The sequence below is a fragment of the Lucilia sericata genome, unplaced genomic scaffold, assembly GCF_015586225.1.
Source record: "Lucilia sericata isolate MDLA Ls3-8-SP2 unplaced genomic scaffold, ASM1558622v1 Contig000112F_arrow, whole genome shotgun sequence".
NCBI classification, from domain to species: domain Eukaryota; kingdom Metazoa; phylum Arthropoda; class Insecta; order Diptera; family Calliphoridae; genus Lucilia; species Lucilia sericata.
In genome coordinates, this window is record NW_023994144.1 from 312,165 (window position 1) to 339,589 (window position 27,425).

At 28.2% G+C, this 27,425-nt stretch overlaps 2 protein-coding genes across 2 annotated transcripts; both read left to right on the forward strand.

The window, feature by feature from the left end:
* Window positions 1-21,494: 21,494 nt before the first annotated feature.
* Window positions 21,495-22,939, forward strand: LOC119600385. The gene is made up of 5 exons (XM_037950570.1): window positions 21,495-21,590; window positions 21,664-21,787; window positions 21,859-22,157; window positions 22,236-22,418; window positions 22,712-22,939. The coding sequence occupies exons 1-5, from the start codon at window positions 21,549-21,551 to the stop codon at window positions 22,775-22,777; spliced, it is 714 nt and encodes a 237-aa protein (XP_037806498.1). The 5' UTR covers window positions 21,495-21,548; the 3' UTR covers window positions 22,778-22,939.
* A 135-nt stretch (window positions 22,940-23,074) lies between these two features.
* LOC119600386 lies at window positions 23,075-25,051 on the forward strand. The gene is made up of 5 exons (XM_037950571.1): window positions 23,075-23,324; window positions 23,885-24,008; window positions 24,073-24,377; window positions 24,455-24,637; window positions 24,730-25,051. Exons 1-5 carry the CDS (start codon window positions 23,283-23,285, stop codon window positions 24,784-24,786), a joined length of 711 nt encoding a protein of 236 aa, XP_037806499.1. The 5' UTR covers window positions 23,075-23,282; the 3' UTR covers window positions 24,787-25,051.
* The last annotated feature ends 2,374 nt before the right edge of the window (window positions 25,052-27,425 follow it).

The window sequence follows — 27,425 nt, forward strand, 5'->3', positions numbered from 1 at the left end:
GTTTGTTGATTAGTGTTCTTTTAATTAATTAATAAATCCGGTTAAATGTTAATAAATTTTTAATATTTTAATATTTCTGTGTAAAAATATTGTGTAAATCACTGAAAATTGTTTGCAAAAATATAAAATATTGTGCCGGTCGGTGTGTTGCTTTAGTTTGGCCATTCGTTGTTAATAAATACGTACATATATACATATATGTACATATGTATGCACGTAAATATGCATGTTCGGGGAATGTGTTAAGTGCAACAGTTGGTATAGGGTTCACTTCTCCCTAAAGGTTTGTTTGAAGCAAAGAAGAGGAAAATAGCTTTTATGAGTGTAGTAAAGGAAATGATGAATTAAAAGAAAATTTAATAAGCAATAAGCTTTCTAATGTAATGAAGGAAATAAAGTGCTGATCTTTTTAAGAAAAAAAGCTAAAATAATGAGAAAATATAAAAGTTAATCAAATCAATAATAGAGCATATTAAAAATCTGTAAATAAGAGAAAAATATAAACAAAGATGTGAAATTAAATGTAAAAGCAAATTGAAAATTTGTAAAAAAAAATAGTAATTGAAGTTGTTTGCGGAAAGGAAACAAGGAAAATAGGATGTGTTAAATAAGGTAAGTGCTTATTATATCTTATTGTAGTACATAGGTATAATGCTTTTTAGAGGATATTTTGCTTTTTATACCCTCCACCACCATCAGTGGTGATAGAGGGTATATATAACTTCATTCCGTGTGTAACACCAAGAAATATTCATCTGAGACCCAACAAAGTATATATATTCTGGGTCCTTATCAAATTCTGAGTCGATTTAGCTATGTCCGTCTGTCCGTCTGTCCGTCTGTCTGTGTAAAACACGCTCACGATAAAACGAAGCAATAGAGCTTAACCAAATTCACCCAAAATGTTCTTCATTTTCCTAAGTTGTTTGGTATTGCAAATGGGCAAAATCGGTTCACACCGGGAAAAGTTATGAATCAAAATTTAAAACAACCTCGGAAAAAAATAAGCATTTTTTACACATTCTGATATAGTTTTCTCGAAAACTATGCAAGATAATTCCATGGAAATCAACATACATTCGTTTCTGCACAAGATCTTGATCCCTGCTGAAAATTGCCAGAATCGGTCCACAATTTCATATACCTCCCATACAAAAGTACATATTCCCGGAAAATGGGTTTTTTGTTAATAACTTCCGCCACAATGTCGATATCTTCACAAAATTTTACAAATTAAAATCTTATGTCAATAGAATTCTTTCAGAGGAAAAATTTTATGGATCGGTCCATAATTGGACATAGCTCCCATACAAGGTCCCCTCCCGAAAATCACTTAAACGCGCATAACTCATTACTAAATTAAGATATCCAAATAAAATTTGGTATAAGTATTGCCCATCTGCATAGAAATATTACTGTGAAATTTTTTTCCGATCGGTCCATAATTGGTCATATCTCCCATACAAGGTCCCCTCCCGAAAATCACTTAAACGCGCTTAACTCATAACTAAATTAAGATATCCATATAAAATTTGGTACAAATATTACTCATATGCACAGAAATATTGTTGTGAAATTTTTTTCCGATCGGTCCATAATTGATCATAGCTCCCATACAAGGTCCCCTCCCGAAAATCACTTAAACGCGCATAACTCATTACTAAATTAAGATATCCAAATAAAATTTGGTGTAAGTGTTGCCCATATGCATAGAAATATTACTGTGAAAGTTTTTTCCGATCGGTCCATAATTGGTCATAGCTCCCATACAAGGTAACCTCCCGAAAATCACTTAAACGCGCATAACTCAGTACTAAATTAAGATATCCATATAAAATTTGGTATAAGTATTGCCCATATGCATAGAAATATTACTGTGAAATTTTTTTCCGATCGGTCCATAATTGGTCATAGCTCCCATACAAGGTCCCCTCCCGAAAATCACTTAAGCGCGCATAACTCATTACTAAATTAAGATATCAATATAAAATTTGGCACAAGTATTACTCATATGCACAGAAATATTACTGTGAAAATTTTTTTCGATCGGTCCATAATTGGTCATAGCTCCCATACAAGGTCCCCTCCCGAAAATCACTTATACGCGCATAACTCATTACGTAATTAAGATACCCATATGGTACAAATATTACTGATATGCACAGAAATATTACAGATAATTTTTTTTCCGATCGGTCCATAACTGGTCATAGCTCCCATACAAGGTCCCCTCCCGAAAATCACTTAAACGCGCATAACTCATTACTAAATTAAGATATCCATATAAAGTTTGGCAAAAATATTGCTCATATACAGAGAAATATTACTGTGAAATTGTTTTCCTATCGATCCATAATTGATCATAGCTCCCATACAAGGTCCCTTTCAGAAAAACACTTAAAGGCACATAACTCATTACCAAATAATGATATAAATAAATACTATTTTTGTTAATGCAAAAAGCACTTAATGCTATTTCAAAAATTTTTCACGATCGGTCTATATTTGGTCATATCTCTCATACTAGGTCCTGCCCCTAAAAGCGCTTTAACCGTATTTAACTATTTGCATTATCAATTTGTGTAGAACAAAATTATATATATGTATGTATTTTTAAATTCCTTAAATCTTTCACACACATGCATACATGCAAATACGAGATATCGCTAAAGCATATCTTAGGGCGCTATAAAAATTTAAATGAAAGTGGCGTTTCTAATGTTCAATAAATCTTGGAATTGTAGTAGATTTAAGCTGTTTAAATCTTGGGATTTTTCTATTTAAGACATGAGAAAACTTATTTCTACAAATATTTTATTAATTAGAAATGTATTAATAAAAAAGTTGCTGGTGAAGGGTATTTAAGATTCGGCTCAGCCGAATATAGCACTCTAACTTGTTAAAGTTCAGTTTTTAAAATATGTTGCGCTATATACCTAAATCCAGTGTTTGAAAAACTACATGGTACATGATGGTAGCAGTAGTAATAGTAAATGATTTATAGTTATTTAAACACAGTTTAAAATATAGAGTTCCTTTGAGTCAAAGTGTTTTAAATTCAAATAGTACAAATGATTTCATTTAATTCCCCAAAAAAGGAAATACTTGTGGATATAAATCAGTTTCATTGTGTTCAAAATTTGTTTGGATTTAACCATATATACATACATAAGTTTATAAATTCATATTAGACTGAGTGACTGAAAATTTACAATAATATTTATTTTATTCTAGGTATTACGATGAGGGTTTAGCTTAAATGCAAAAAATTTTATTTTTCCCATTTCGGTTATAATGAATTCCTGTTATATCGAACTATATTTCAAGTCCTGACATTGGAACCCTTTTAAAATTTTTGATTAATCGTTTTTATTGAAAATTTTTGAAATTAGTTCTTTGTAAGTATAAAAAACTGTCATAAATTCTACGAAATGTTTCGCGATTTTGTTTGGCATTTGATTTGTTCCATTTCAGATTTTTTTAAATTATTTTGGAATTTATATGGCTCCATAATGCATTTGAAGACATTTTTGGACCAAAAATACTATAATAAAATGTTTAATGATTTTCCCATCGCAAGTAGAGAAATGAGGCCCTTTAAAAAAATATTTTTATCGTATTTAGTACATTAAAATACATCGTTTGAGATGCATTCTAATAAAAAGTGTTCCACGAGACACCCTAATGTACATAATATGTATATGGTATGTAGGTATAGATATACGTTAGAACGACACCAAGAAGTAAACAACATGACATTTATTCACCATTCATTTCATTGACTTAATGGTAAAATAGAAATTGCTGTAGTAACAAACTCCCTTAGGGCTTTACAATAAACATAAACCAAATGACAACTTCAAATACCAAAAACAAAAAAGACAACAACATCTAACAATATTAAACTATACTATTTTTCGAGCCTTCGTGAGACTAAATCAAAAAACTCAAAGAAAAAATGTAAAATAGAATAAAACATATGACATCTAAAATTTTTGCATCAGTGATCACGAAGGAAGCATAAGTATGAGTAGTATGGAGATGTGGACAAAATATTTAATCATATTAGAATTTTTTCATCGATTTGTTAGTGCATATTTTTGCATATTTTACTATATTCGTATATTATTGTAGCATATTTGCGGCTCTTCTTAAATTTTAAGAACCTATCGTCCCCCATATTATCCCCAAAAGTTATGGTGTGTTTGCTACTGCAAATGAGCAATATCAGTCCACGTTTTCGCATAGCCGACATAATAATGTTCATTTAGCAGCAAATATATTGAAACTTGGTACAAATCTTATTTAACAGCCTGTTTTTCTAAAACAATTTAGTTCTCACACGAATATTTCATTTTATTACGATCAAGTTTAAAATTAGGTTTTTATAAAACATTTGAAAGTTTTCGTTTAAAAATGTCTAAAATGAAATGAGCTTTTTCTATCGTAACAGAACATTATTGCCTACGTATTTCATTTCTGAATTTTTAAATATTTTTTCATGTAGTAATAAGGTGTTTGGTGTTAACCCTAAAAAATAAACAAAAATAAAATAATTTTAGAAAAAAATTGAAATTATGAAAAAATGTTTTTTTAAAAACAACATGAAAATTGTATGCAATGTCTCAAGAAATTTAAAGGTTTGTATTGCGAATTACATTCTGGTTCAAATGGCCACATATTATTACGTATTTTGGTAAAATTTTCGTTGTTTTTTGGGCAAACGAAAGGCCTTTGCCTATCGTCTATTTCTGACATTTCTTTCGTTTATTACGAACGAATTCATTTTCTAAAAACCAAAAATATATGGAAAAATAAAGCTCTTTCGTTGTCACTCACATGAAAATTTATTTTTTCGTTACAAAAACGTAAAGCCAATTTCGTTCGTTATTTTTAAGAACGAAGACAAATTTTCATTTTAGAAAAACAAGCTGTAAATCTATTGAAAAAAATTCAAATTTTTGTGCATACTTTGAAAAAAAAACAACAACACTCAGTTTACTGGTTTAAAAAAACAAAACAGAGCAAGAACAACACGTTACGTATGAAGCTCTGTGTTGTTATTGCCAAAATCAGCGATGGAACATTGTGCGTAGGAAATTAAGCAGGATGGGAAATAATAAAAAATAAATATTTTTGATATTTGCAAAAATTGAAAAAGGTTTAATCCTAATGTTCATACATACATATGTATGTACTTAAGTCCTTTTGTAAGATAAAAATAAATAAGGAATTAAAGCCGGGCCGATCATATAATACCCTACACCAGTTATGAGAATAAAATGTGATTTTGTTTGCATAATAAAGCGATATATTTAAACAATTTATTGATGGAAAACTAATTTTCTGAAGGAGTGGATGAATGTACGGTTACATAAAATGTATGTGTGTATTAATGCTGAATTTCATTGCGGCATTAGTCATTTTAAGCGAATTGTAGACATTAAAGTAATTTCTTGAAAGTGGCTTTGTATGAGTGCTATTATGGTCAAAAGATCCTAAAAAATTTGTTGTTTTATTTGCTTTTTTAAAAATTTGTTGTATCTAATGTGAAAAAGTTTTTAAAAAATCTATGATTTAAATAATAAAATATGTTTCAAATATATTACAAAAATTTACACATTTTCATTTAATTATTGGTTCACAATAATTTGATCTAAAAATTTGTCATAAATAATATTTATTCTTTTTTTTAATAAAAATTAAAACATTTTGCTAAAAAATAATTTTCGATTTTGTATTGTTTTAAAGCAAATTTTGAATTTGCAGATTTAAGAACAAATACAAATTGCCTGTTGTTTTTCTATACGATTGTTGTACAACAAATAGTTTCGCTACCAGTATTGATTTTTTTATTTATCATTTAGCCTTTTTACATATTTATCTAGAAACAACAAATTAATATAGAAGTGATTCTACCCGGTTGTTGGGGAAATTGTGAGTAAAAACTGGTAACTGGGCAATTACCACTTCTTTTAATTACTTGTAATCGTTTATGGTAAGTACTTGCCTTCAATGACATCACCGTGTTTAAATAATGACTTAAAATGCTATTATGTAAGTAACAAAGTATAACAACCCAGTAGGATTTTGAGTTAACTTAAAACTAACTTATGGTTAACCACAAATGAGTCAGAGGTGACTCAAAAGCTAACCATTTTGCTTATAAAATACTATTCAGTTTTTCAATGTGATGTCATAGGAACGAGTCAGTACTCACTCACTATACATCAGTTTCAGTTAACCAGAAGTTACCTCAAGATGAGTTAGCTTCTAGTGCATAAATAAAAGATCAGCTGTGAGTTACCTGTGCAATTTTCTTATATTTTTATACTATTTTTAACAAATTGTTAGTGATTATAAATGCGTTCAATATGCAGCAACATTTCCTTCCTATATACACCATTATCTGTGTCTTATATTCCTGAAAATGTTAATTTAATAATAATAAATTCATTTTTCATTGCTGAAACAAATTTTAATTTTCATAATTTCATTTTTTCAATACAAATTGTTTGACAAATTTGATACGAGTTTCTATTTTATTTTTTATTTAAAATTTTATTGAAATGTTTGTTCATTTCCTCGATCATTTTTGAGTTACTTTGAAGCTAGTCATAAGAAGTTATCAAAAAGTTAACTTGATTTTTAGTTAACTCACAAAATCCTACAGGGAAGTAGTCCGACGATATTCCACCTCCACATTTACGGCATAGAAAAATAAATAGAACTGAGACTGAGAATAAGAAATATTACTCTCTCACATGTACAGGTTCTGTGTGAATTTAATACAATTGTATGAGTATTTTTATTTTTGTTTACATAAAATAACAAAAATATGAAAGTACAAAATGTATCCGAATACATCATACCCTACCACATTGCAAGTAAGTAGCAATAAGTTATTTAGTATTTTTTAATGTAGAAGTTATATTCAAGAGATTGATGTTTGCTTAATTAATTAATGTACTACTCATTATAACAATATATAGTCAAAATTTCGTATATATAAAATTTGTTGAGTCGAATTTTATAATTGTATAGCATGTAGCGCTTACAAAAAAGTTCAATAGGCTAATTTATGGACGGATTATGTTTTTCCTATAAAATTATTGAAAACATTTTCAGAAAAAAACAAATTTTTCAATCGTTTTTATTTTTTAATATAATTTTCAAGTGTCAATATTGACTCAACCCAGCAAACACAAAGAGTTTATTTAAAATTAAGAATAATTTTTAATGAAGATCTTTCTTACATTGTTCAACTGATATTGAATAAAAATGGCTAATTCAAAACATTATTTCATAAAATTTCGAAATATAATATCAAACAAAAATATAAAAACTTTTTAAACGAAAGAGTTTGTGTTTGTTAGGTTACATATTTTTCAACTAATACATTATCACGACTTAGGTTTTTCACAGCAGACTTAGGTCTTGTCATAATCAGTTTCAGTTCTATGCCCAACAAACCAAAAAGCTTTAAAATTCGTTTATAACAAACTTACTACCATAAGCGTTAGGTTTGCAAAACTATTATGATAATTATTGTAAAATGCTTGTTAACAATTATTTTATCAAGAAAATTGAACCCTTGTGATAATATTCCTAGTTGCAGTTTACAACAAGCTTAGAATCGCAATTATGAAATAAGCTTACTGAAAAATAGTTTTTGAAACATGATTGAAGTAAGCTTATTTTCGTAACATTTTTATAAGCTTGTTAATTCAATTAAAACAATATTTTTTTTTTGTTTCATACATATTTTTTATTTGTCATTACTTTACTGATATTTTTCAATTATACTTTCTACAATTTTGCACTTTTCTATATATATTTTACGAATTAGTCTATTATTGGTAAATGGAAAAGACTTGTTTATACTTTTTATGAACTCGTCCTCCCTCAATCCTATAGAAAAAGCGGCATCTATAAAATAAAAAAGCACATTGTTTTATTATGTGGCATTTTTTATATATTAATTAAATTACCATTTTTAAACACAAATTTTATATTACTTTATTTTATAAAATTACACTCTTAAACACTTAAAAACACTGCCTTTGCCAAACTAAACAAGAAGACTGAAATGAAGAAGAATAATAATAAGAAAAACACGCAATAAAATAACGGGATATCTTATAGGAAAACAATTACAAAACTATTGCGATCATTAGTCTTTTACAATCACATTTGTAAAACTTGTTATCCTAACTAAGTGTACAGCAAGTATTATTGCAAATATTGTTGCTATACGAAGCGTTTTTTAAGCATTATTTTAAAAGTATTTATAATTTTCATTAAAATAAACCTATCATAAGTATCCTTATGAAATGTTGTAGAAAATTCTTTATTATAAGTTTATTTTAAAATGTAGTTATATTTTGATTATGGCTTGGTTTGTTGGGTGTATACCTTTTCTATGATTTACGGGTGCTGTGTGAATTCAACACCTTGGTGAGAAATATTATTGTGTCAAAATACTTCAAATCTCTACTTACATTTTCGAATAAATAGCTGGTTCTACGCGAAATCTCACCTGTCCACATAAAAAGTAAAATTTTTTAAAATACTTTTACGAAATTTTTTCTTTAAAATTCCGTTTATTTTGAGCAAACTGAAAATTTTATTTTTTATTTATTATTGACATTTTTTGTTGGGGTAGAATTTTAATTTAGAAGCAGAGTTACGTTTTTTCTCACAGGGACGAAGCCTATTGAAAATGGTTGAAATCGGTCCATTATTTCACATAGCCCCCATACAACCGTACCTCCCGATTTGGGCTTTTTATGCCATAATTACGTCAAATATACTATTATCTCTCTAAAAATTGACACAAATAAGTTTTATATAATTATAAATGATACTGCAGATTTTCGTAATGATCGTCCCTTATTTGACCCTAGCCCCCATACAAACCCCACTTCAAAAAATGTCTTAAACGTCTAAAATTTACTTTTAACCATTTGTATCGCAATGAAACTCAACATAATTAACTATTATTTAAAAATATATCCTTTTCTCAAATTTAATGAGGATAGGCCCATGTTTGACTTATACTCCTATATAAAGCCTCATTTAGAAAATTTGGTTTTTATCAATAAATTGCTTAAATACTTTGGAATTAAGGTAAAATTCAACATAAAAGTTTCTTTGTGAAAAATAAAAATTTTTAAAATATACTCATGGTGTAGGGTGTTATATGGTCGGCCATGCCCGACTATACTTTCCCACTTGTTTGTATTGAAAATTCAAACAAATAAAATTTTATGAATTTTTATAAAACTCTGTATGTCTGGTGAAAATTTTAAATGCTCTAATACATGTACATTTTTGTTACTAATACAAATGTAGAGTTAGGTACTTTTTCACTAACACATGCTTAGAGTTAGGTACTGCAGTCAAAGAGTCGGACTACTTGTTATGCAAGTAAATTATATATATAACTATATAAATTTAGTTTCGAAACAGTTTGAAAAATAAATGTTGATTTCATTTTCAATACTTTTTATTTGTGTTTTTAAAAATTTTAAATTTTTTCTCCCTTTCCTATCCATTTTATTTTTCTTTTTCCTTCCTTCTTCCTTCCATGTTTTAAAAATGTTCGTTTTGGGGGAGTTTATTTACCTCCCCTCCCACCCCCGTGGATCCGCGGCTGCTTTATTTTTTCCTCATTCATGCTTTTGTTCAATTTTGTAATTTGTCTTCTACCAACCGTAACAAGTTGTCGTAATAATTTTTTGTTACCACTATTGTGTGTCCTGTTTCACAAACACAAAAAAGTGTTTTAACAATTTTTACATACCAAGTCAACAAGAAAGGACGATTTTATAAATGTAAGACCAACTGCTCGTTTGACCAAATGACCAGAGTGAAAAAAAAAACCATAACGGGTTTTCGTTACAGCGGGAGATTTCACAGGGATCGTTTGTGGTTGGACCATTGGCACTAACTTTGAGAATGGCTTAACCATGCTGCATATAAATACATACATTTTATGTGGGGGAGTTTATTTATCATTTTTATAAAACAGTGGCAGTTAGCGGGAATAAATAAAATGCATAATGATGTATGCTTATTTTACGTGTGAAAGATAACAAAAATTTTATTTTTGCATAAAAATCTTCAAAACAATCGTTTTGTTAAATTACAACGTGCAACAGTCATTTTCACACATGAAAAAATCTATGTGCACAGGAAACTGTAGACCGTTGGTATTAACTCTGTGTACACAGCTTTCATAATCAGCTCTTATGCTCCTGTAAAACTACTTTAAAGTTTAAAGGACATACGATTTCAAAAGATGGAATTCTAAATTTATACAAAAAGTTGGTATTATTATTAATACAAAATGAAGCTGAGAACCTTTGCTTCAAAATAGTATTATTTATTTAAATTCAACAGGATTAAAAAAATAAACGGAAACTTAAAGAAAATTTGGCACAAAAAAGTTGTTAAACATTTTTGTTTCGAAAATGAGACCTTTTTTTAAATTTAATTTCTTAATATAGGTAAAATGTATAGATTCCCAGCTTTCATTTGATACCAATATTAGCATCGTACAACACACATAAATATTTAAAATATTCGGTTCAAATTATAATTCCTGTAAACTTTGAAGTCCTTTTACAAGGACATAAGAGCTCATTATAAAAATCGGAGTATGCAGAATTGCTATAAATGAACTCTAGTTTCACATAATCATTCTATGTGTAAAAGCTTTTTTCAATATTGTTAATTATTACTTTTAAAATATAACGTACCTCAGGCGAAAGATTTATATAAACGCCTCGATAAAAAGTGGCTATACTAATTTTTAAGAGTTTAGCTTGGGATTACAAAACTGGCATTTCTCTGTTACTAAAATGTCGATTTATGATTTTTAGTAAATAAAATTTTTGGTAATTAAAATAATCAAAAATTTTAAACAACAAGACTACGATCGTCACACATACACGTTTAGAAACATTCATCAGACATTTGTGTTAAAGCTCGGAAACAATTCGTTATTTTTAAGTAATTTATCTTAACCGTCATTATGACTGACACAGAACATTCATATTTTTTATAACCTTCATTTAACGTTCATACTAGGAAACCAAAAAAAAAAAAAAAACGAGTGGAAAAACTACAACAATATTAAGAAAACATCTTTACTCAAGTTTATGTAATTTTAAAATCTTACTCATTATTCGTCTATACTTTTCTAGATGTTGTCCTTTACAAATCCTCTCAAGAAACACATTTATCTTGCGGTTTATATTACGTTACACATACACACACATTCACTTCAATTTTGCACCCTTTTTAAAATTACACAATGGCATTAGGCCAGCACCATGAAATTTAATTTATAAATTAGTATAAAAATTTTCAAAAATTAAAACATCTAAAGATAATTAAATTAAAATAAATTTAAACAAGTAGTATAGTATATAGTAGTATATAGGGGGAACCTTATATATAAACTAATATGAGAATTATGTGCGTCAGAGGGATTTTTGGTGTTTTTTTTTAATTTTATGTATGTTTTTATGTCCGTGAGATTATTACCATAAACATATGTATTTTATTCAAGAAAAGTTATATGGGTTTAAAGGCCTCTCGAAATTTGGTAGATATGTTTCAGTTATAATTAAAGTTTTTACCCAAAAATTTAAAATTCTTCGTACAAAATTGGTAAAAGTTTGAAACTGCCGTCTGAAGGGTTTTCCAATTATGAATATACCCTCAATACAGTTTACGCTATATAATGAGGATAAAAGCTCATATTTAAGTTAATACTATTTAATGTAATGACATGGTTTTATCAGAATATTACCCAAAAATTTTTTTTTAAATATTTCGATTTTGTATTTTATATCTTATTGGAACGATAATCGAAAATATGTATATTTCACTTTAAATCCAAAAATATAAATTAAGAGGTAAAATTTTGCAAAAACTACTTTCCACTTCAGAGCCGTGGCGCCACGAGTTATGTAATCTTATCTCCCGAAATTCTTCCAGAATTCATTTTTATAACTTTAAGTGTAAAAAGAGACAGCCACTATTAGCAACACCTGAAAAATTACAGAATTTTATATTTGGGACTCAAGTATACAGTCACAAGGACTAAAAGATGAAAATGTGGAAAATTGGTGGGTGATGCGACTTTTATATTTCGGAATCAGCACATCAAATAATACTAGAATTAGTGAAAATTATTTCAAATTTTTTTCATCGTTGGCATGTGTACTCATTTACAGTGCCAGGAGCTTCATAATTAAAGGCTAAATCGGACATTAAAAAAATCTAGATAAGGCTAAAATGTTTTAAAAAAAAGGCTAAAAAAAATTTTATACCTTAAAATCTGCGTTAAAATAATTGAAAATTAATACTTGGGCATTCCATAAACCAATGATTTTTGAAAGGCTAGGCCTTTCAGGCACTAGGCACTAGATCCAAAAAGACCATTAAAATGTATACCCTAAGCCACTTTAGTGGGACAGAAAAATATATTTGTCATGTACTCACTTAAAAGTATGCTAATCGTCTTAGAATCATCTTTCGACCCGATTAAATCTTACTGAATGAATGCCCATGATAATCTTGCGCGCAATGTTCAAGATAATTTGATGAAATTTGGCACGTACGCCAATTTCGATAGGTATGTAAAAATGGTTCATGATTTAACCTAGACCCCATGCAACTGCATCCCCTGAATAGTGCTTTTGAGCTCATAATTATGGTAAATATGGAAAAAACATAACGAAACATGTTTTATAGTTTTTAGAAGCACTGATGAGCCTGCCATATTTCATAATGGTCGGACCTTATTTAAACCTAGCACTAATAACAACATCTCAATAAAATCAACATAAATAAATTCATTGTACATAAAGAAACCATCAACTCGGAATCGGTATAAGTTTTGCCCTAGACCACATATGAAGCCTCTTTCGAAAAATTAGTATAAAAAAAACAGACATATGTACATAAGTCTGAAGAAAATATATTTACATATTTTTAAGGGCAGTCTAATATACGAAGTATATTGTTTGTATATTCAGTTCGAATACTTAGTACAGAATTCTAGTTAGTACTGAGTACTTAGTGTCGTCCTTTTTCACATTTTTTAGCTGAACGTTTTTATTTTTCTGTATTTTGTCGAAAATCCTGTCATTTTTCAACATACACTTTGAATTTGTCAAAGTTTTATGAATGTGGAAAAGCAAAAAAATAATAAAATTATACGAACGAGTAGTATGCAAGATATAAGTAGTTGGATAGATGAATGGTTGCAGCATACAAAAAGAGAATCCAGAAGGACTCGTGCATTTTTATTATGGTATAACACAACTGCATACATTTCATCTTTTTTTGATAATGATGGTGTATATATTTCCTTACTTGCTTTTTTCAGACCCTATAATATTTCATAGTAAAATCGCGAAATATACTGCAGAAAAAAGAAGTACACGGAATGAATGAAATGATTGTGTTATAGACGCCAATATGTAGAGTGTTGTAATATGGATAACGTGCTGTTGTAATATAATGCATTCGCAAAAATTTCGATTTATGTCGTTTTAGTTTGGCAATCGTATAAATTTATAGTTTGTTTGTTGTTACTTGCAACAACCCAGTTGGAAAAACACTATGATGTAAATAAATCGATGCATCACATGAAAATTGGTATATCTTCTACCAAACGTTGGGAAACCTTTTTACTAAAATTGTAGTCAAATATTTCGCCTATAGCATATTTTTCAATTATGCTCGATTTGCAAAAATATTGAAATATATAGACGTTGCTTACGCGGACGATGTTGTGACACTGGTATCAGGAATGTTCCCAGACTTAATTAGCGACATTATGCCTAATCCTTTGGTGCTACTCTATAACTGGGCCACAGACAGTGGCCTGTTTGTAAACACAAGCCAGACAGAATTGGTACTATTCACAACAAAGACCAAGATTCTAAGCTTCAACTTGCCGTGGTAAGAACTGTAAAATCCGCTTATCAAGAAGCAATGGCAATTATCTAGGAATTCTACATAGTAAAATGGATGTATACAGTTATATTAAGATTTGAAAATATTAGAGCATTTTAGCTCTAACATAACTAAAGATATGCAAATATAGTTTTTAACTAAAATATAGAAAATTTTATTGTCAACAGAAATGTACTTAGTAGCATCTGAAATCGTGGGAATCACAATAAGTAAAATAATTGTAAAAAACTGATTTTTGTAACCTTTGACCCCTAATATCTCGAAGCTATCTAAATTTCTCCAGTTTGCAATTTTTTTCGAGAATTTTTTTTCGGGCTATTAAAACCAAAAAAACAAAATTTTGAACTTAAAAATTAATTAAGTTTATTTGTATTGTAGTTTCATTTATTATCCTTTGATTTTGTAAATACATTTTTTATTTTTCCAGCCTGGCCTGCCTTAACAGCTAGTAAAACATATTTTTTAAAACATATTATATAAATATATATGCCTAGAACTGTACATATCATAGGATATATAAAATGTTAGTTATTTTAATAATCCACTGTGGGGCAGAATGCAAATTTTTTTGAAAATAAACCGCTAGTTTGATCCAATGAATATTTTCCAGGGGCGACGCTATGGAGGCTTAAAGTACCTTCGACATATAGAATTTATAATTGACTGTAATTTTTCTCGGCTAGGTGTTAAAAAAACATACTTGCATATCGTTAGCTTAGTACGCAAACGTAACAAGTCCACTTTTTATAGAAATTGAGATTTTAATGCAGAATGGTAGTATAACTTGAAATACACATGTTACAATCGAAAAATTACCTTATTTTTACTTTAAACATGTACTTTTGCTGTGGTATGCAATCGTGCTAAGTCCTCAAAACAATAGAAATATCTATACAAAGAAAAAGTGCTAAGTCCTCACAATTTGCTATTATAAACTTATTAATTAGTCATGTAAAAAGAAATATCAAACATTTTGTATATCAACGTGTAGTTTGTAAAATCTTCAATTGAATAAGAAATCATGGAATACTTTCTTAAAATAAAGTAAAACAAGTAAATATTAATAATAAATTGATTTGCTTTAAGAGAGCTGATATAGAGAATCTTATAATAGTTGGTTCCTATAAAACTTGAATTACATTGCTATACTGCTATTTTAAGCCAGTCGTGCGCTTTAAAGTCGTTGGGGGTAGGGTCAAACATTGCCCTATCCTCATAAAATGTTGTAAATAGTTTGTGGGTCTCATAAAACTTGTTTATGTCGGATTTCATAACTATTCTGGTATTTTAAAAAGAGTTATAAGCGTTAGTCTAATTTTTTCAAGGGTACTTAATATGGGAGCTATGGTCAGATATGGACCGATACTCACAGAAATTAGTGTAGCGATTTACGTTCATTAAAGTTTTGTCTATATAGAATTTTAAAGCTATACTGATATGTTTAATGCATTTATGAGCGTTAAAATCATTTTCTGAAGAGGATCTTATATGGGGGCTAGGATCAAATAAGGCCGATATCCGCCATTCTTTACTATATAATTTTTGAATACAAAAAAATAACTTCCTCCAAATTTGATCACGATTACTAGCTACTCAACATATTTATTTCTGTTTAATCTCTTTTCCAAGGAGCCACTTGTATGTTGGCTATGAGAAATCGTGCACCTACACTAACTAAATTTTAAATACTTCTATATCAAATTATCTTCCCAAGTCCTAAAAAAACCGCCATAAGTATTCAACAGCATTATTTTTAAATTGTTTCACAACCGATATTAAAAAAGGAGAAATCTAAGAAGAAAACTACATTTACAAATTTTAAAATGTGAAATACAAGAAAAGTTATGAAGTTTTTTCTTCTCCTGTAAAATTTACAAAAGAGGACTTCTTACGTTTGCGTACTAAGCTAACGATATGCTATTTATCTCTTATAATTTCCCAGTTATCGGCATTTGGAAATTGAAATTTAAAATTTTGTCATACCTTGGCCCACTTTTTTGACCAAAAGGATCTAAATTACTGTAGGAAAAAACTTTGAAAATTTCAGTGAATTCTGTTAATAAATAAAGATTTTATTACATATTTAACGAGTTTATAAAACTAAAATTTTATCTAAATTTTAATCCGTTTTTATCCTAAACTACACGCAAAGAAAAAACATGGTTGTACATTTTCATTGCGATCAAAATATTTTCCTAAATGTCTCATATGACTATTACAATAAAACCTTAATTTATATAACCATTTAACACATCATATTATAAAATTACATGATTCTCAATTATGAAATTTATTTTATTTTTCTACCAAACATTTGAAATTATTCCTATAAAATTTAATTTTTTTTCAAATTTGTTAACATATTTTAATTAAAATTTACTCTTTTAAAGAGTAAACAGTGTGTGTGTTCTCAAATTAATTTAATATTAAAAATAAAAATTAAATAAAAACAAAATATATGTTATTAAAGGTAAGTATAAATGTGAATTTAGAATAGCAATTGCGTTTGCTATTCCTTTCATATGTTTAGTTAAATATACTTAAAAGGGCACCTTTTCTTATTTGAAGAAAAAAATTAGATGTATATTTGAGTTTAATTGACATTCTTACTGTGACGTCATTGTTAAAACAAAAAAAGTTGAAGTGCAAACATGTATTGCTTACTGTTTCTATGTATTTTCAATATTAAACTTTCAATATTTATACGAATCATTTAATTTTTGAAGGTACAACATCATTGTTGAATATGCCATTTTTCTCTCTAAAACGCCACAGAGCGTCATTTGATAATAAGAACTTGAAGATTAAAGAAGTGTAAGAAACAAGTAATTGAAATTAAAATAAAAAACTAATTGAATTAAAAAAAATACATTTTCTTATAAAACTATGTGAGTGTAAAATATAAAAAATGATTATTTAATTCATAAAGTATAAGAAATTTTCTATTTTTACATATTTTATAATTTTTCTTTTTAATTGTTGTAAACATATCTTTGTTGTGAAATGTCACAAAATTATTTTTTTTTAATATCCATAGTCAACGAGTAATTCTAATTTGGATGTATTTTTCGTGTCCGCAGAACAAAAGAATCGAATGCCAGACTCTACACCGTTTGATCACCTTTAATCAGTTTTTAGCAGAAGTACCACTTAACTAGGAATAGGTATATCGACATTACAAATGTTAGCAGATCTTCCATCAATATATGTAAGTAATAATGTACGTATAAATTACGTAATTAAAATCATATTGATTTTTCTAGGATATTCTTCAATTTATACTGGCTGATGGAAAATTGTAATTTTGATTTATTGTTATTTTAATTAAAATTATTTTTTGTTGGTAATAAAATGATTCCCTTAAATATTTGATGCTATTAATGGGGATAATATAATGGTAAATTAAAGAACAAATTATGGTATTGTAGGAATCATATTATAATTGTTATAGGAACAATAATATGTTAACTTATGACAACCTACAACAATCATATTATGATCTCCAAAGGGAAATATTTTATATGGTTGTCCTAATTATAATTCCAAACATTAATGATAGTTTCAGTTTATGGTAGCCCTAACCATATTTCTTCTTTGCGTGTACACAGAAAAAACTAAAAATATGTTTCAATTATCAAAATAATTGTATCAAGCAAGTTTTGCACCTATCACCAAAATGATGATATCAATTATCAAATTTGTAAAAAAAAAAAAATAAAAAAATACTTTTTTTTTCCAAATAACGAATTAATCAGAACAAATTAATTAGAACAAAAGCAACGACGATATAGTTGTATATATGTATGTATATCTGAGAATATTAAAGTTTACCTTGACATGCCCTTTTATTTTACGAGAATTTTAATGCAATAAATCACACATTAATGATGGATGAAAACGAGTTGAACATGCATATGCCATTTGCATCAAACACAAAATTTACTCCCACTCGTACTACACGCAGAAAAAAACATGATTATAATAACCATAATCTAAGAGCAACATATAATGGTTATACTCTAAACATATTGTGTTTATGTGATTACTATTATACTATATATTACTATTATACTATATATAAATCGATTTGGATGAAATTTGCACCAGTACACATAGGTCAAGTACTTTATCGGTCAAGTACTGCCGGAGTTAGAGTGGACATTTTGGTCATACATGTTTTTTTCAAATGAGTGTAACTTTTCACCTATTGGTCCTGGAAAAATTGTCCAAAGGAGTTTAGATAGATATTTCTTTACTGTTTACAATTTTTTTTTTACATTTAATTTTTTTTTTATATATTTTTTTTTTTTTTTAATTTTAAAAATATGTAATACAAAAAACATAATTTGTGTTCGAAAAATTAAAAAATATGCTAAATATGATATAAAAATGTTAAAAATATGCAAAATATATGCATTTTATAGCAAAAAATGCAACAACAAATCGATGCCATTTTGTTGCAAATTCTATGATTCGAAAATAGAACTATACAGAAAAAATTATCAGTAGTTTATTTTCAATTAACATGTTTTTCTCTTTCTTTAGTTTTAATTTAAGCAATTTTTTATTTGTCTTAATTATCTCGTTGTTTAAAACCTAAGTTTACAAATTTGATTAAATTTTTAATTGATTCAATTAGTTTTTTAATTGAATGAAAAAAATTTTCTGGCCAACTTTTCTATTTTAACTTTTTTTAAATATTTTATTTTGATTTCTTATGCTAACAATGTTTATAATTCTTAAATAGTCAATACGATTTTAGGCATATAATATTCAAGTTTCCTGACATTTTATAAAACACTTAATATGTTCAAATTTGATAATAAAGTGATATTTTTTGTAAATGCTCAAAGCATTGTTAAAGGTCAAGCATTCCTTTAACATTGTGAGTAATCAGTTAATAATTTGATTGTTTTAATCATCAACTTAATTGGTTTTTAATACATTTTCTACCAAACAAATTCATTTGATTAATAAATTAATAAAAATTAGATTTTATTTTTATTAAATATTTAATTTATACAATTAATGAATTAATCAATTTTAAATTTTGTCTCAATTATTGATATTAATTGTTCTGATTAATTCGTTATTTGGAAAAAAAAGTATTTTTTTATTTTTTTTACAAATTTGATAATTGATATCATCATTTTGGTGATAGGTGCAAAACTTGCTTGATACAATTATTTTGATAATTGAAACATATTTTTAGTTTTTTCTGTGTACTTAAAAGTTATTTTGAGTTACTGACTACAAACATGCATTTGCATACAAATCCTTGCCCTGGTCATGAGTATCAAATCTTTGCATATGTATATCGCGATTGTGGTTCTTCGTACGACTTAAGATGTTATTACAACTTTTGTAGAGAATGCAATTTCCAATATTTTGGTAGAAATGATTTTCGCGTATCATTAATTGCTTTCGAATTATTTTGTTTTCATTTTCCTTAGTTGTGTTACTTAAAAATATTAATACTTATAAAGATATTGTGATTTCTATTCTGTTTTTGCAAAAAGGCGTAACAACCAAAAAATTTAAAATCGACTTTTTGATTGAAAATGGTTCACTGCATCAAAATACATGTTGTTGCAAATTTTTAGAACCCTATTGTCGAAAATACCGACTTTATTGAATTGAAATTCAAAAGGGCGTAACAACAAATTAGTCATTTTCACAAGTAAGAAAGTCCTAAAAAGCAATAGACAATGTCGGTATATGTAGTTATATTCAAACGTCTTTATCGATGTTAGGATACAATACTTGTAAGAAAATGTCGTTTGTATAACAAAAATAGCTTTCTTTTTATTTAGTTTTTTGTCTCTCCTGTAAAATTTGTAAAAGTGTTGTTACGCCCTTTTACATTTCAGGTGACGATATACGATATAGGTCTATCGTGCCTATTGTATACTTCTTTATAAGAGTAGCTGGTGTGAATCGAACCCACGATGTTCGGACTTAACAATCAGACAGATAATCGTACGCAAAAACCTTATTATCAACATCAGAGCCATCGTCATTTTATCATCTTTTTTATGACAGGAAATTCAATTGAAATGAAATAAAATTAAGAAGAAGTCTATATTTATTCATAAATAACGAAGATATGAAAAAAAATCTGAGACAACCTCTGAAAATTTCATAAAAAAAGACAATGTACTGTATGCTTTCAAAAAAAAAAAGAAACAACAACATTGATCATTGGTTTTTTCGCATTACGTATTTTGTTGGATTTTTGTGTTTTGTTTGGCGTTAGCTGTTGTTGTTTTATATTTTATTATGCTAAAGTAACGGTAGAGTTGGAAAATATAAAATATTAAATTTGAAACACACTATCGTGAAAGGTGTATAAGATTCGCCAAAGGCGAATATTGAACTCTTACTTGTTATCCTTTGATCCAAATATTGATGCCAGGATAAAAAATTTAAGAAATGGTATTTTAGAATGAACTAAATTTTAATTTTCGGCGGGAACATCAGCTACTTACATTTTGGGGCCACCCTAATGTTTATACATACATATAAACATACCATTTTTATCTTATCACAAATTAGCTGTTAGACACGCATATGACTAGATACAGATATCTAATAATTTCTCTACTGTTTTGTGTTGTAAAAATCCATGTATGTATGTATATCCAGTCTTAAATAAATAAAAAACAAGTAAGAAAGTATAGTCGGGCGTGGCCGACCATATGATACCCTACACCAGTTATGAATATTAAATGTGATTTATTTTTCATAATAAAACATTTATCTTCAATATTCCCTTGTTCCGATACATTTAAGCAATTTATGGATGAAAAACTAATTTTCTGAAAGATGCTTTATATGGGGGCTAGGGGCAAATATGGACCAAGCCCGATAAAATTTTGCGAATATATTTATATTTACATAATATTTTATTGTGGTGAATTTCATCGGGATATTTGTGTTTATAAGTTAATTTGGGACATTCAAGTAATTTTCTGAAGGGGACTTTGTATGGGAGCTAGGGTCAAATGGGCCCGATCTTTATGAAATTTGGCAGGGTCATCAAGACTTTTATAAAACTTAGTTGTGCCGTAACTTATCGATATATCTGTATATTTAACATAATTATGAGCTCAGAAGCCCTTTTCGGGGGGTTCTGTTCTATGGGGCTAGGTGAAATAATGGACCGATTTTAACCATTTTCAATAGACTTCGTCCTTGGGTCATATAAAACGTGCGTGCCAAATTTCATCCAATTATCTTGAAAATTTCGACCTGTACCTTGCGCACAAGGTTTACATGGACAGCCAGCCAGCCAGACGGACGGACGGACATAGCTTAATCGACTCAGAAAACGATTCTAAGCCGATTGTGGGTCTAGGACGAATATTTTTGTATGTTACAAACATCAGCACAAATCCAATATACCCTCCCCACTAAAGTGGTGTAGGGTATAAAAAACAAAACGAAAATTGAAAATAATTTTCATAAAAATAGTCACTGAATTTATTTAGACAGCAGCAAGTTGTAAATAGAGTAATAAAATTATTTATTTTAAAAAAATATTTAGCAGAATGTCAAAAAGTTGTATGTTTTTTATGCCCATATTAATACTTGTAAGAGCTATTAAACTTATGATTTTGTATTTATTAACAAATAAATAAAAAATAATATTATTTAATCCTAAAGCTCCAAGGTGCTGTATATTTGTGGCTTTCCATCTGGGGTTTAGTTTTACGAGAATGTAGTCAACAAATAACCGATATAGCCAAACAACCGTTTCAGTATGTCATGGATCTAATATATTTCTATGGTGGGTTCCTATAATGCTTTAAGTGGTGATTTAGAGAATATTTATTATATGCATTTATACATCTTCTTTAGATGATGCCTGCGGACAACCTGCTGTTTTAGTACCAGGTAATACTGCGGCCATCTCTATGAACCTGACTGACACTGCTGAACCGACCGAAACTCGTACTTTTATATTTTTAATTTGTTACGTAATCATTAGCACTCTGTGGATTTTAACTTCTTTGTGGTCTATGTTAACCAGTTTGTGTTCAGCTCACAGAAATTTAAAACTTCTAAGTTTTGGTTCTTGGTTTACAGTCGTACTAGCGGGAAGTGTTTTGGATGCTGTTGCTACGGGTTATCACATACATAATTTAGTTCATACTACGGTAAGAGCTATATACATACATAAATAGGTATGTTTTGATAAATATAATTTTTGGACATACATACATACTTTTTTGTAGTCGGCCAATAAAACATTCGAATATTTGGGCATTACTACTACAAGCTCTACTATGGATTATATCCGTAGTTTCGATGAATATTTTGTGGCGCCATCAATTGTTATGGCTGGCGTTAGTTCCAGAATCATTTTGATATGGCTTCTTAACATATCAGGTTCGAGCAGTTGCTTGTCAATTGTACTGGTAAGTACTATAACATTAATTATTTAAAATCAATTAGATATGTACTACAATTTTTTAAAAATGGTAAAATAAAATATGTTATTTCAACAGAACTTGTAATAGGTACCGTGTTATGAACAAAGTTTTTAATTTATTTATAAGTTTCTTGACACATTTCGATTGGTAGGTGCATAAAATAGGGGTTTGAACAATAATAGAGACCCAAATAATATTTTTTTTATAAACGATATCTGATGTATCAAGATTTTAGTTAATTCAAAATGAAACTTTCTTTGACAAATTTTAATTTTCAGAATTCCCCAAAAGAACCTTTAACGACAACTTCAGCAAATGGAACAACAACTGTAAATCAGATTTAATAATCTAAATGCTACGATCAAAATAAACCTAATTAATTATACAGAAAAAAATTATATTAAGTTAAATTTATATAACCAGTATTTCTGTAGTTTGATTTGATATTTAGTTATTTAACAATATAATAATACTAAAATAAAGAAATAAGAATGAGAAAGAAAAAACATATGAAAACCAATAATACTTCATTAATGTTTAAGAAAATATTGCAATTAAAAATAGACATTTGTTAGTGTTATTTTCATATTTTATTTTATCCAAATTTAAATCTATACTTAAATAAATGATTAATTACTGTTACTGAATCATAACAAACTGTGAGTCAAGTATAAATTGTTAGTTTATTATCTTATCGCAATCAACAATAAATTAATGCATAATTATGTGATAATAAAAAATATAAAATTCATTCATATAAACTATAATTGTACACATAAATTTTAAAAACTAAAAATTAATAACATATTTAAGTAACGAACCAAACACAAAATAAATTCTTGAATTAAAATGAATCCACAATTTATATCATTTTTATTAACTATTACATTGGTAAGAAAACATTAATATTATTATAAGCATATAATCGACATCGAGTGATTTAACAAAAATAAACAAGCGTAGGTGTTGTAATTTATGTACTATTTCTGTATACTTAACATATGTATGTTATGTTACACTATGTTAAAATTTCAAACGACATTCTAACAGGATTACGAAAAATAATGGGCTGATGTTTTCGTTTTTCAATACAAGCAGATGGACTAGCTAGATCATCTTAGAATCTTACAGGAAACAAAATATACATACATATTTACATTTACAATATACATATGTATGTATGTGCAATATATGTACATATATGGGTATACGACCAATAAATCTATTTTTAACATCTTTTTATGGTAAGCATAACAAATTTAAGAACTTTGATCATCGTTTTAGAATCAAATTTATATATATATATGAAAATAGGATAGATTTCAAAATTTATTTCTATCTTTACCTACTTCTTTTTAAAATACAAAGACTTTGGTCTAACCCGTTTTACGAAATTTTTGGTGAAACTTTACTTTGAAAATTATTCCAGTACATTTATTTTATCTCCATAGGTTCAAGGCTTTATATATTTGGGTCTTTCAATATGGGGTTTGGTTATGGGAAAATGTTCGCATGATGCGTCTCATATTACCAATCAAGCGACCCTATTTACAATGGATTTATTGTATTTACAAGGTAGGTAAATATTTAGCAAGCTTGAAATAAACTCATATCTATGTTCTCATTTTTTTTTTTTCAGGAAAATATTGCGGTAACTCAAATGTGTCAATTTTAGGTATTTCAAAACCTGTAATTTTAAACCTTGATTGGACGATGGCGGAATATACTAAGCTTCGCACATTTATTGTTTTAATTTTATATACAATTATAAGTTGTTTGTGGATAATTTTATCTCTAGCTTGTCTGTCTGCTGTCTATAAATCAAATTTTAAAAAACCGGTAAATAAGTGCCTAAGTGCCTTGTGGCTTTTAGCTATTTTAGGTGGTAGTATAATAGATGGTATAGCAACAGCTTTTTACGCATACGATATTCCTTATACAACGGTAAGAGGTCATACATACATATTTGCAAAGGTGCAAAAAATTTTATACTTATGAACCATTAATAATTTCATTTGCAGTCAGCTGCTTCAACTTTTCAGTATCTTAAGATAACAGTTGACGCATTGACGATGGCCTATTTGGAAGAGTTTGATGTATATTTTACAACACCGGCCTTAATTATGACGGTGTTAACTTGTAGAGTTGGTATACTTTGGTTTATTAATATTTTCGGATGTGGTTTATGTGTAGCAGCAATGACAGTGAGTATACAAATTTAAAATTTTTTATGTCTTAAGTAAACAAGATGTTAGAAGTTGTTGTTGAACTACCACATTAATATTTTTCATTTCAGAGACTTCCCATAAAATTAAAGAATATTGAAGAAAATAGGACTTATTCTAATAAATAATAGCCAGTGGCAAACAGTATTGGATGATTACAATAAAAATACATACTAACAAGTAACATTGCATAAACCACATCGCAAATTTTAACGACATCGGAATAATGCTGATACAACTTCAATAATTAAGTTTTACACAATTGATATTTAAATGAATAATGGTAGTATAACTTCAAATACACATTTTACAATAAAAAATCTGTGGACTTAGCGCATAAAATATAGCTAGAAAAAATGCTAAGTCCTTGCAAGTTGCTATTATATTATCGGACAATTCCGTGTCAAGTGTGTTTTTTTTTTTTTGTTTTTAAATAAAAATTAATAAAAACAGCCATAACTTTCAAGCCTATTTGGGATCCCATTTTAAATCGCAATGGCAATCATTTGTTCCATTTTGTAAAAAAAAATTTCCAAGACGTCCTGTAATTTTTATAAAAAGGACAATAACGAGTAATCGAAGTTCTGTTGAACGAAACCTCACTTGTTAAAATGGGATAATGGGTTTCAAAGTTATTCAGTCTTCAACATTCATAGTTTTTAGCAAACTTACATGACATGCTAATGTTTAGAGACCAATTATGAACCGTATAAGATATAAATCCAATTTATACGTCATATAAACCGCATTAATTCATTAATGCCCACGGCGATCTACATACGTAAGGTAGAAATGAGAAATATGGATATGACAGTTTACATGTGTATATAAACCGATTTTAAATTTATTTTTATTTTCTATCTTGCCTGGTTAGAATTTTAAATGACGTTACATATACGTAACAGTGGGCATTGCCAACGAATTAAGTACCTTAAGTATTTTAAGTAAAATGTTTGGTTTTTACAAAAAAAATCTAAAAAACAGGCCAATTATTTATTTTTAAGCATAGACTAGCTTGTATGGTATATCATACAACATTTTTTCATATAATATAAAAAATAATTCAAAAGTACAAAACTTAAATTCTTGCAATCTTGGACGGATATATAGACTAACCTCCTTGGCGGCAGAATCCTCGAAATTCCCTTAAGAAAATTTACGATTAAAACCGGAATAGAAAATATACGATGTCAAATTTATCACTTGTTGAAAAAAGTCATAAAAATATGAACTTTGAAATTCAATAAAATGTAAACAATAACGAATTTAGAAATTTTGAAAACTTTAAATTTCGGTTTTACTCGAAGAATGTGTGTATCGAATTTCATCGAAATTGTAGGGGACATGTTCAAAATCTCTAGATTATTCACCTTTCATAAGAGTAAACTCACACACACACACGCTTACAACCACTCGTCTTTTACACAATTATTTATTCCCTCCATAAGTTGGTGTAATTATACTCTAACAATAGCTAAATAACAACAACAACAACAACTAAATAATTGCGTTAATTTATAACATTATTACAAAAGCGAGTTTCATTCTGACCAACTCATCCTTTTTCGGCTATCCGCCCTCCAATATTTTCATGTCGCTTACGGGCTGGTCATGTTTGATATAACTCAAACAATAAATTTTTGGTAGAGGAGTGGATATTCTATAGAGTTGTGGGATCCGAATGTTTGCGTGTGTTTGCGTCCTTTTCGTGAAAGCGTTGGTTAATGAGAGAGTCATTTTAAATAGTTTACCACTACAATTTAAACACTTTGTTTCCGTTGTTATTATTTGTAGTAATTGTCAAATGACGTTGACAAATTTCAAATTGATTAGTAAAATGCTGCAATAAATTTTTACAGTGCTAGGAAAATTAAATATTCCTTCGAAATAAATACATACACTGTCGCTCACATATTTAAGTTCACTATTTTCTTTACATTCAAAAAAAATTTTTTTTTCAAAAAAAATATAAAATTTTTAAATAGTAAAATTATGTCTTATAAGTATATCCATTAAAAAAGCTGCTCGCTAATGTTAAATTCTTTTGTGAGAAGAGCCAAAGCTATAGATGGGTTGATGTTGTATAAAATTCAAATAGGTCCAGATCAATTCGGTAAATAACTTAGAAGCAAAAAGAACGTGCTAATCATTTGTGACATCAGGCTCGATAAACGCAGAAATATATATTACGAAGTGTAAAAAAAAGGAATTTACCTATATTTAAATAGCTCATAGTATCTTCATATTCAATTCATACAATTTATGTAAAAAATAAAAACTGCTACTGTGATTCTAAGTAGTACTGTGGGAAAGGTTTGAGCAACCTAGCAAAAATTTACATTAAAAAGTAAAGGGTTTAAGTTCTAAAATATACTTACACATTAGCATTTTAAGTCATTATTTTAACACTGGGATGACATTAGAGGCAAGTACTTACCACGATCGCTTTCGCCTGCAAATAGGGTGTTAAGTAAGCAGGTTTGTTTCTGAGAAAAATTAGTAAAAAAATTATTTCTTTTTCGTAAGTACTACAATAATATATTTTTACTAGACTACTTCTAAGTAATACAGAAGTCATTGAAATGTAAGTTGTTGAGTAATTACAAGTCAATACCGTCCCAGCAAAAACTCGTAAATGGCTTGTGCCTAATACTACTTATCGTCTGCATTACTTTTAAGTACTCTTGTAATGAATGAGTTCTTAAACACACACAAAGAAATTTGTTTTTCTGTGTGAAAACCATAACAAGCAGTAGTGTTGTGTCTA

Excerpts from the sequence above, each read along its gene's own strand:
- LOC119600385 (XM_037950570.1), top strand. The coding sequence starts at position 21,549 with ATGTCAAAAAGTTGTATGTTTTTTATGCCCATATTAATACTT. Across the intron at positions 21,591-21,663 it reads TTATGCCCATATTAATACTT|CTCCAAGGTGCTGTATATTT; the intron begins GTAAGAGCTATT and ends TTAATCCTAAAG. Across the intron at positions 22,419-22,711 it reads GTTGCTTGTCAATTGTACTG|AATTCCCCAAAAGAACCTTT; the intron begins GTAAGTACTATA and ends TTTAATTTTCAG.
- LOC119600386 (XM_037950571.1), top strand. The coding sequence starts at position 23,283 with ATGAATCCACAATTTATATCATTTTTATTAACTATTACATTG. Across the intron at positions 23,325-23,884 it reads TTTTATTAACTATTACATTG|GTTCAAGGCTTTATATATTT; the intron begins GTAAGAAAACAT and ends TTATCTCCATAG. Across the intron at positions 24,378-24,454 it reads ACGATATTCCTTATACAACG|TCAGCTGCTTCAACTTTTCA; the intron begins GTAAGAGGTCAT and ends TTTCATTTGCAG.